The sequence below is a fragment of the Hippoglossus stenolepis genome, chromosome 12, assembly GCF_022539355.2.
Source record: "Hippoglossus stenolepis isolate QCI-W04-F060 chromosome 12, HSTE1.2, whole genome shotgun sequence".
Lineage (NCBI taxonomy): Eukaryota > Metazoa > Chordata > Actinopteri > Pleuronectiformes > Pleuronectidae > Hippoglossus > Hippoglossus stenolepis.
The window spans coordinates 11,823,701-11,835,708 of record NC_061494.1 but is presented as its reverse complement, the minus strand read 5'-3'; the positions used below and the strand labels follow the sequence as shown (position 1 = coordinate 11,835,708).

The 12,008-nt window shown below is 40.9% G+C and overlaps 1 protein-coding gene across 1 annotated transcript in view; it reads right to left on the bottom strand.

Moving 5' to 3' along the window:
* The window catches only part of khdrbs2 (KH domain containing, RNA binding, signal transduction associated 2), a 61,671-nt gene that overhangs the window by 45,593 nt on the left and 4,070 nt on the right, over nucleotides 1–12,008 (bottom strand). Inside the window, exon 2 of the mRNA XM_035171908.2 lies at nucleotides 2,021–2,148. Within this exon, the coding sequence (XP_035027799.1) occupies nucleotides 2,021–2,148 (128 nt within the window). The remainder of the gene's footprint in view (nucleotides 1–2,020; nucleotides 2,149–12,008) is intronic.

Below are 12,008 nucleotides of genomic sequence, written 5' to 3'. Positions count from 1 at the left end.
AAAACAATGTACTCCAGCAAAATAATTTAAAGCTAAGGTTGGTAATCCTAGAAAAGATAGCAAGAGCTTTGAAAAATGCAACCGATACATCCCACCCCCTCCCATACGACCCAAAACTGATAAACACACACTGGCTACTGGAAGAAGACTTTTTTCGTGACTTGCTCTCTAACATCGTCTCTGTTTCAGCTGTCACTGCAGTCCAGTCATGCGCAGTGAAAGCACGGGCAGGGTGTGTGGAGGCAGGCAGGTTGTTTAGTGACAGACAGGTACGCCAGCCAATCATGTCGTTCTGTTCAAATGAAATGATTGGTCATCTTTGTTACAGTCCTGTGATGGCCACAGACACCAGTTTATTTATTGATGGCTGTCTGGACGTGAGAAGGATTTCAACAAATAAGATTAAAAAAGGGTTTCAGATACAAATGACCAACCCTACCTTTAAAGGAAGATAAACAAGTGAGATTTTGATATAAACATTAAAAAAGGTTTTTGTCATAGATGGTGAAACATTACACTGTGCAGTTTTCATTTTATGGGACCTTAAAATTAATAGTCTATAGCAATCCTCGGATGCCAAGTATACCATATCATCTTATATCCTTATTTTCACGAGCATGCAATGAAAAGCAGTTGAGACATGACAAGGTTCAGTTAACTGATCCACAGAATCGGTTTGGTCAGACAAGATTTTTAAAGAGTTTACTGTAAAAACAAAAAACTTTATATACATCATATTTTAAAGTAAAGACCATAAATACTTTAAAAATATTAACAAGAAACAAAACTGATCACTGTATAGGTGAATGTAATGGTCTTGCTAATGACCTGGAACATCGATCTGTTTCTTCTACCTACTGTAACACACTGTATGCAGTATATGATGTATTTGTAGACAGGACATATAATCAATAAACTATATCAAAAAATGTTTTGTAGCGATCTGCGTTGTTAAACTGCCGCCATCATTCTTAGCTGCTTGTTGCATGACGGTGTGAACGCAGAGTCAGTGAAGCGGCCTCCTTTGATTACAGTGGCAGTAAAGCCTTCAGGTTCAACACCAGCAGCTGTGTGTTGTTGCTCAGACGCCCAATGGAGAAGCCTCATTAGGCCACATTTCATTTGTCAGTCGTGATATTGCATAAATCAGAATACCGTGTACTGTGTCACACAGTGATTTATGGTGCTTGTTCTTCAATCTACTCTTCGCTGCTTTAGGGCTGTAAAAACTTAGTTTTTTGTTAATTAACCGGAAATAAGCGGACTCGGCCCGATAACTTTCTATCGGGATTGTCGTTACCCAAAGTATTTATGCGATGGGTGCAGCAGGTGTCTAGTGTCCAGACTAAGAGGCACCACTCACTGACTAGTTAGTTACTAGTTAAAAGGTATTTTGTGGCGGCTTCATTACTGCAGGTCACTTTGCAGTTTCAGAAGGAAAGCTGCAACCAGCATGGCCGAGGCAAAGCAACCAGCCCATTCCAAACAGACATTTTTAGGAGGGGCACTGCACCAAAACCTCAGATTAGAAACCTGAAAGTCCCACTCCAACATCTTATTACAAACCACTAAAAACCTTCTTTGTTCCTAAAAATGACATATTCAAAATGTTTACAGTGAAAAATTCCCCTTGTGACCTTTAAATGGCCCAAATTGCTCATTTTCTGACTGGGATCTATGAAAATGCTAATCTGGCCCCGCCCCTGCTCTCCACCACTTGCACTGGAGAAGCCTTGTCCAGCTACTGAGCTCCACCCACAAGATGACAGGATTGGTGTCTTAGGTTTGTGACATCACCATTCCGGGCTGTCTAAATTTCTTGTTTATTAACTCCTAATTTCACTCATAAGATTTTATAAAAGACTAAAAGGCACAGGGAGGACAAAAAAGTTTTCAATTTTGAAAATACTGCAAATTTCCATTACTTTTCAGTTTCCTCCCACAGATAATAAAGCATAGGACCCTAAAATGCCACCGTGTGTTTTGTGGGATAAGACATTGTTGTGGTTGTGTCTCTTACCTTTGGATACTGTTGCACTGGAATGAGAACTCTTTCGGAGAGCTTGATATTTTTATTGCTGATGATATCTAGGTATTTCTTTATGTCGCCATCTTTTCTCAAATCGTCGCCTTCATACTTTTCAATCTCTGCAAACACAAAATAAAATAACAGATAAGAAGATAATTAGTTTTGTTATGTAACTGAAAAACACAGCATCAGTCCACATGTGCAACTCGGCTCTGGAGTTTACTGCAGCATGACAACCACACAGTGTAATGTTCGGCTTGGGGCGCATCGGCGGGAATTAAACTATGCATTGCATTACACACAGTGAATAATTTTAGCTGATTATTATTGTGTCTCAGTTGTAAATATGCTCACATTGCAAACTTAATGATATGAGATTATCCCACTGACTACCGCTACGTCCTTTACATCAAACCCTGTAATCTCATGATCCAGTCAAAATAACAACAGAGGCAAAAGTCGCAGTCAGCTTACTGTGCCTCACTTCACTGCAAACTGAGCTCTTGTGAGCTGCGAGCGTTCCCTCATCCCCGCACAGCGAAGGACTTAAACAGCTGTCAGATTAAATATACAAAACGTTTGATATCAGAGTCCTTTGGCGTAAAAGATGAACTCTCATATTAAGATCATATTTGCAGATCATTGGTTCCAATCAAGCTGCAGCACTTTACAGGATGTGCAAATCTTGTGCAAATTGGCCCAATGGTCCTCTTGTGTCTCCACGGCCTGATTGCAAACAGGAAGGAGATGAGAGGTGGATATTGACTGTCTGGTTCGACTCCACACGAACACCCTGAACTCAACACTCACAAGACATTATCCTCTAGAAATGAAAACCTCTGTGGTTTCCTCCTTGATCGCTGACTTCTACTCAACAGAATTACAATTTTAGGTCTGCAACACACTTGCGGGACAATAAACGATGTTCCTGAACAAGACCCAGAACAAGTCAGCGAACACACCTGAGCTGCTGTATTGAAACTCAAGGGTTCACTGAGGCTGGAGCACTGCACCCTTATCGGAGCTGCTGACAGCCGGCACACAAAGCTGTGACGTTAACAAACAGCTCCAGCTCGGGCAGATAAAAGGCTAAAATGTTCACTAAGGAAGAGAGTTGATTATAGACTGTAATACATCCTGATTAGAGTCGGAATGCAATATATAATCTGTGTCAACTGTCTCACAGCCTGACAAATTATCCGTTTGTGTGGAAAATAGTTGGAGAGAATGGCCAGTGGTGTCAATTTTACACCAGGAGTTGCGTGAAATGCACAAAATCCATGAAATGCAGTGATTTCTTCCAGCGTGACACAGTCTCTCTGATTGTGACTGATTGTCCGAGGAAGATCATTTAAATTGGAAGATGCTGTCTCTGCTGCTAAACTGTCAAAAATCAGAGAGAGGTCATTCAAAATGGAAGAGTACAAATGAATGAAACTGAAAATGCCTTTTCAGGTTACTAAGAGTCATTGCCAGAAGGGACAGCCTTAACAGAGATGTTTGCTGAAGGAAAGGTTTTTGCTCATTACCTCTCAGGACTGCTGTCTGGATTCTTTATCAAATCATTTATGCAGGTTGACAGATTGAAATCCAAGCATCCAACCTTTTTCTCACATCAACGCTGCTGATTCACACTTCCTTATTCCTTATGTGACACTTTACATGAGGCAGATGTCCCAGGATAACAAGAGCTTACAGAATATGCCTTTTAATATTATGTGTTTTGCCTGAGGACATACATCAAACACAACCTGTGGTGTGCAAGCACATGTACATTTTGAATTAGCTCTTCTTTATATACAGTACATGGGGAGCTGCATAGGGATTAGTTAAAAATATACAAGTTCAAGTGACAAAGTAACTAATGATATTTTTGAGAAATTATTCTTCGTCTCTGTTGGGAACAAATGTAACATAACCAATTATACAATATGTGTAACACAGTCTATTTACATATGTTTGTAATTGTGTAAATTGTCTTGGCCTCCATAGTCAATATGTGGAATGTTCAAGACAAAGTTTCTGCATTCACTTTTATGGGACTTTATACTAGAGGTATGTCAAATTGTGTTTGCACAAATTATTAAGTTATTACATGAAAGTAATTGTGTAGTATGCTTACACATTTCTGTTTTTGGATTTGTGATAAATGTCCCCAATTGATCAGTGGATTTTGCGATTTCGCACTTTCTGTCATAATAAATGGAGATCGCTTCCACAGATGTTCATGGTCAGGCCAATGAATATCGCGCACATCTCAATCCACACAATGCTAGACACCACAGGTTACACATGATGGAGATGGAAGTATGGTGAAACAATATATAACCACAAAGTCCATACACAGAAGAGACCTGGGTGGACGGACTGACCTTAAGCTCAACACAGTGTAAACGTTAGTTACTTTTTAACAATCTTTCCCTAACCTTAGCCAAGTGGTTATCATCGTAATCCTCATGACAAAGCCAGATGTTTCCCTAAGCGATTTGATAATGGGCCTAAACCCAACCTTAATTGTAGCGTTGCCTGAAATGATGTCATCCTGTGAATAATGGCATCACATCAAAAAGTGCCTATACAACATGTGTGACTGTGGAGGGTATAAAGTCACACAGTCTTTTATACTTTCCAGGACTTGTTCCTGTAGACTCTTGTTAAAGTTTTGATCATTTGAGAGTTAGCTGCTCTGCCACAATACTTAATGCAAATGCGCAGACGCAGACGCAAACATTCACTCATTTTGATTTGTAAAACTCACACCATCAAATGAAGCTCATGTGCTTTCTGTGCTCAGTCCCACTTCCAGGTTTGATCAAGGACCTCATACATTAGTTATGGACCTCTGCATATGAAAGAAAATTTGTTTTGGGATGAATTTTCATTATGAAAGTGAGTATTTAACTTTCAAATGGGCACAATGTTCACATCATTTGAATGAAGTAATGCTGTTTTTATAGCCCATGACGATTATTGTACTCTGTAACAGTGCATAATGAGAAACACCTTCATTCTAAAGTGCAGCCTGCCTGTGAACTCGGAGATTGTGTGAGGAGGCATGCGAGAGAGTAAAAGATGGGAAGGGAGAGAAACGGTGGAAAATGAGCTTACAGTGTATAAATCCGGAGAAACGTTCACACTGGTATCATCGTTGTCAAATATGTGGTAGGAAGTGGCGGGAGCCTGAAGATCAGAGACGCGAGAATGTGCTTTGAAGGTTCCTGGTTTCAGCCCTCACACAGGATGAAAAAAAGTGTCAGCGGGGAAACTGAATGAGTGACTATTCTTGTGCTCTTGATCCTCTCTGTTGCGCTGTCCAAACTGCTTCAGCAGAGCTGCTCAGTAACCAAGAATGAAAAAAAACAACTCTGGTTTAACTGGGCAGCTTCCAAATGAACGTGCAAATGCACGAGTTCAGAGACGAGGTTTTGTTGAAAAAGAGAAAATGTGCTCAGCCGGTTTGCCACGGATTAAAGTTAAATACATCTGCTTTGGTCAGTTTGCAGCAACACAGACTGAGGAAAAGTCTTCAGTCCATTTATCCTGGAAACTTAATATGCATATGAAATACAATATACAACCGACACATCCCAGCCCCTAATATCACATGAATGAGCACTGACCACTGCTAGAAGACAGCTTTTTGCTTGCCAACTTCTTCTATCGTCTCTGCTTCAGTGGTGCATGTCTCCCTGACTGAAGACTCCAGTCATGTGCAGTGAGAGCAGAGGCAGGGAGCACGCAGACAGGCAGGTCGGTTAGTGAGAGACAGGTACGCCAGCCGATCGTTTCATTAGGTCCTGCTTATTACAGTCCTGCCAGGGCTGCAGACACCAGCAACTGTATTTATTGATGGCTGTCGGGACGTGATTTGGATTTCAACAAATAAGATAAAAAGTGTTTCAAAAACAACTTACCAAACCCACCTTTAAAAATCAATGTACACAAATTATTCATAATTACAGTAAATTAGATTCTAGTTTCTATTGGGAATTCACAGATTATATTCGGTGGCATTTTTGATTCAGTTTACTCAGCCACACACACGTTTCTGCCCCTGTTTCTTACCGTGCAGCAGCTGAAAAAGCCAACGCCCCTATGAGACCACATTTCAATCTACTAGATCCAGATTTCAATTTGGATCCAGACCAGAAACGCACTCATCTCTGCCTACCAACCCCCTTGATAACACTGGATTTTTGCTCATGATTCACACATAATTCTCTCCCTGACAAGTAAAGGAAAATGTTGGAAAATGAAAGAAAGTGAAAAAAGGAAAATCCTGAATACCCCCGATACAGACCTGCCCCAAAAATGTATGAGTTCTTCCCAGACCCTGACACTTCCTCCCACCAAGTTCCGTCCCGTAGTTTTTTCATAATCCTGCTAACAAACAAACTAAATCTGATGAAAACACAACCTCCTTGGCAGAGGTAATTCGTACCTTACAATATTTGAGCTTGTTTCAGTATAAAGAAGAATGTATGCAGTTCAAACACACAAACAGGGGGGGGGGATGGGAGGTGCATTATTTGAGATTATATGTTTACTACTCAGCTGTTTATCTTCACATTGTAGCTTTATTGGATTTAAGGCTTTATTTGCCATACAGTCTAAAGCATGCAGTCTGTTCTAATACTGAGTAGAAGCTGCCTTAAAAGTGCATGTGCTTGTCTCTTCCTCTGCTGTGGAGGGACGTGTCTTTTTTATGATGGGTCAATGGAGTGTAGAAAAACGCACACGTTTCTTTTATACGGCTAAACTATGATGAAACGATTCACCATAATGAATACAAATCTAAATGAATATCTTCCTACATAGGTTTGATTAATCTCTGCCCCCCCTGCACTGTCAAGCCAAAATGGGATTTGATGAGACAAAACAGAACATGAAGACGAACCTCATCACACCCAACAACAGCGGCAACTCAGGATGTCCTAGAATCTGACGTGCGCTCCGTGTAGACAAATAACACACAGTAAGCAGCCTCCGCTTTCCACTCTCACCTTATATTTTGCAAAGCTGGCTGAAACACTGAAAACCTTGAATAACCTGCTGATTGATTGATGAGCAGCACAGGGAAAAGCTGCAGAATAGTAGAAAATACACATGTAAACTCTCCACTTCTGCTGGGTAAAGATCCTGGTAGCTGAGGCAATGTATTGTTGAATGAGGTTAAAATACTCATGCAAAAATAATTAGATTTATAAAGAGTTGAACAAGTCAATACTGGTATTGAGTGATTCTCATTCTATATGTTTAATTAAAAAAACTGATATACCAACTGCAGTAAGAGGCCGGAAAAACAAAGGCTTTTGACAGCTGCCGCCATGGGCCTGTAAACAGCTAAATTATTCCCCGATTGCTTCTACGTGCTGAAAAGTACATCTACAATAATGACTTCACAATTCAATCAAAAATGAATTATTACTGTTTAAATAGCACACAACTTTCTGTCATGTCAGATTTTCCTGCATGTCATTTAACGCTGCACAAAAGCATTTTGGTTGGTACGGTTAGGGGACAAGACATTCAAACACCCACAGGTGTTGGGTAGACGCAGACACAGATATATGATTGACCCTCTGTTATGTAGAGACCCCTGGGGTTAGAGTCAGGGAAAGTGGACAGGGGTCGGGATGTAGAATTTAAAAAGAGAAAACTATTTAATGGACTCATATGCAATATGAATGGGTTTGGGGTAAGGGCTATGTCTGGATATTGTCATATCTACGTATCTGTCCTGCACTGGATGGCTATCCTGCAAATAAGTTATGTAACAGGTAAAAATATATTTGTTTAACTTCACAGGTTCGGGAATTAAAATGTGTTTTTTGAGAAATTAGACATTGAAATGATTACATCTTAATCAGCGTATATGAAGCCTAGTCAGCCAAGGATTTGTTTTATTGTGAAAGCCTACGACACCACCTTTGACACCTTCACTACCGCCTAACTAACCGTCACTACTGACAGTGAACTAACTAGTACAAAATGGATCACACAGAAAGAGCCACTGGTGAATACATCCTCAGTGGCTTTTACTGTTTGTGAAAAAAATATCAGCTGTTGACAGCCACTAATTTGGCAGGTGGTGCATTAGTGCTGCGACAATTGACAAAACATTTTCCAAGAACACAACTCAACCATCATAAGAGGAGGACAAGGATGCCATGTGAGGGGCAGTGTATGGAGCATTTAATCACAGGGGGCTGGTTATATGCTAACATGTTTGGGCGGGTCCAGATTTGACTTGGAGTTAATAGCGGATAACGAGTCGAGTCCAGTGTGGAGCTCTGTGGGTGCGGGCGGGTGCAGGGCTGCAGAAATGGACCTGTGGAGGACTTCTAGCAGGATTCACTCGAGGTAAGTGGAAACAGTCTGATACCACTGGTGTTCATTATGAATTAAAATCATGCATATGGGGGAAAAAATTAAGAACATAAACAAAGATAAACAAGTTATATAAATGTAAAAAACTTTTTTTTACAACAGGTTTCGTCAGTAGAGAGACGGGCTGGTGTGAAATGACACACGAAAACCAAAACATGCATCGTGATTTCCAGTGTTATTCAGAAGTCATTTGTTGACACCATCTGAATTAGTCTCCTATAACTAAATGCGTGTTACCACCAAACACAGCAAATTGTAGTAATGGTGCTCCGAGTGGCAGAGTGGACCTGGTGAGGGGGTGGATGGACGACAAGACGTGTAATTAGATTTGGCCTTTTTCACTCTGGACTGATGAATTCATATGCAAAGGGTTTCAAATGTGCGCCGCTGCTCGGCCCCGTGCTGTTGATGTGTTTTTAACAGAGCCGCACTGAGGCAAATTGCATTCAGCCCTTGACACAGCGATAACGTATTAAATCTTAAATCTAATTATATTGCCGTCCCCAAATTCTCCGCTGAATATGCAACGCAAAGTAATTACTATTCATACAAATTACATATTTTGAATAAAATAAACAGATTATACACAACATAAAGGCCAGACAGGACAGAAAGTATGCCTCACATTTATCTGTGGTTGACAACATGGTCTTTATCTCCTAGATAACATGTGCAAAAGACACTATTATTTATGTATGTATCAGTTTCATTGTATTATATGTAAAAGTTGCAAATAAATAAATAAAGGATGGACAGCAAAATATATATATTGCTCTCTGTCCCTTATTTTTGTATTTACAACTTTCCAGTTAAATGTGAGCATTCAAGAGGCACAGAAACATAATCTGATCTGTAATATCTATTTTCCGAGTGCTGCGGCTTTGGCTCATCCACTCATTTCTGTTGCTTGAAAACGCTCATGACCTTGGAATTTAATCTTATTCAACCCGTGCACTCATTGTAAGTCACTTTCGATAAGAGTGTCGGCTAAACGGCGAAAATGTAATGCAATGTCTCACTTTCCTGAAATGCAATGTAATTTTTTCTTTTTTGTCCTTTTGATAGGTCACCCCACACGGGGTGCGGCGGCGTATCTGCTGCTGCGAGCCGAGTCACCGCTGGATCCTCTCATAATGGGCTCGCTGAAAATGTGACTAACAATTTATAAACAAGAGAGGGAGAGAGATTAAGTGAAAATCAATTAGAGTTCCCAGACAGAACTGCTCTCTGTGGTGGGGCATCATCCCAATCAATTATAAGAATGTAAGACATGTCTGTTAAAGTTATACGAGTATTTGTCGACTATACTTTACCTACAGACTATGATACATCAATTTAACAGTCAGTACAGCTTACTCTCAGTTTTGTAATTACTGCACTATACGTTATTAGTTGACTAAAGCAAAGAGGGGTCCTGCAACGTCTGATTAGTTTTAATAAAAGCATAAAAGGAGAGAGGATGGATGGACGCATGGATGGGTGGACGGATAGATGGATGGATGGATGGACGGGTGGACGGATAGATGGATCCCCAAAAATGTAACCACGCTTCGAGGCAACGCTGACCACAAGAGCTGTGATTGGTCCGCTTGGTAGCATTGCATTTCAAGCAGACTCACCGCCATTTTTGAATTGAGGTGAAGGAGCGAACACGGGCGACGTCTTTCTTTTCTTGGTTGCAGTTGCTTTGAGAAAAAGGAATTTCTCTTCAACTTCTATCAGCTGCAACTCCAACACGACCTTAGAAACACTCGCCATTGTTCTGAAGTAAACAGACACCGGCATAGAAACTCTACCGCCACTAGCGTTTTGGCGTAGCTTCCGCACCGAAACATGAATTGGGCTTTATCCCTTACTAATCGACTGGGCGGCTGTGAATTCCCACTAACCAGAGGGTCAGTGGTTCGATCCCAGTCTCCCAGATTCCGCGTGTGCGAGTGATGTGTGATAGAGAAAGTGTTGCCCACAGATGCACTGTATGAATGTGTGTGTGAATGGGAGAATCGCAGAACTGTACCGTGAAGTGCTTCGAGTGGTCGTCAAGTATAGAATAGTGCCACATAAATACAGAGCATTTACCATCTACTCGAACAGAAACCGATTTATACTGTGATTAACTACTTGATATTTCATCTATTTTTTTAAGAAAATGTCCTCTTTTTGCGTAAGAGTCGTTGAGAGAACGACAGCAAAGTGCAGCGACGTGCTGAAGAGAGAATTTGAGCTCTGACAGTTTGGAGAAAGGCTAAATGCAAACCAGATAAAACCCAGATATGATAAAGGATTAAAGGAGGCGTTGCGCTCGCACACTGCTGTGTTTCACATCAAAAGGCAGTTTCTAAGCTGCAGTTCAAATATCTTATACCCACTGACGCTTAAAGACATTAAACTGACAACCTCATTGAAAGTGGGAACACAGGTGAACTCGAACAGATGTGATGGGGTTTCTTATGTTCTTCTCTCTTATGTTCTTACTTTACGTGAGTCATGGGCCTCCTCCATAAACAGTACATGCTCATCTTTATTTCTGAGAAGCCTGCGTCCTTCAGATCTCATGAAGATTTGTTTGTACTGCCGCTTCGCCTGGCAGCACTTGTGAGGGCATTTGAGATTAGTAATGCTTAGCAACAATATAAAATAGATCTTGTCATTGTAAAAAAAAAAAAGAAGAAAGTGATGTGCAGAAATGTCACCTTTAATCTCAAAGTGGAAACATGCAGCTGCACACACTTGCCTTTGTTTTTCCCCATCAACCAATATCCCTCTACCCGTCCATCAGACATCTCAGTGCACAGTGTGCCTGTCTGCTCGGCTTTGTGCTTTGCTTATTAGGAATCCCATTGGTTTTCATGGCAGGACTCAGCTACGTGGCATGCAGGCAAGTGTTTCAAGGAAAACCGCTGGGATCTATTAAAGGCTTCCCTTTCTTGTCTCTAACTTGAACCCACTTTAAAAACAACGGTGCGGCTCTTTAGTCGGCCGCAGATTAAAGCTCAACACATGGAAACATTGACCTTTATGTGTCAATCCGAGTAATCATTGCCCACTTATACGCTGAAATGAGCCGTTATACGTGAGTTTAAGTGACTTTAAAGAATGGTCTTGAGGGGAAAGTGTTTAAAAACATTATTTCACTGTTTTTCACTGTCGAGGCAAACCAGAAGCCCACACTCCGATCCGAGAGATGATCATCCTCACCCACCCACTGGAAGAGCTTTACTCCGCTCGAAGAAAGAACAACAAATTTAAAGGCAACACTAACTTAAACAAATAACAAATTCATTCCATAAATACGGAGCCGTTAACTGAGGCCGTGGTAAATCCATGTCACGCTGGTAAACGTGCGTGACGTGAATAATTCAGGATTTCATGCTCCGCTGTTCAGTGACAAATAGCTGTGGATCTATAAATCTGTGGGTGCAGTTTATCTTGCCGTCCACTGATGAATCTGTATAAAACATGAGCGCAGACTGACATGAGATGATAGAAACTGTGTGAAAGTGGTTGGAATTATGACGATTATTTCAGATGCTGCCCACAGCTGATGGTGCTGAACATTGTCAGAGTCTGACCGAGCTGACAGTTTATA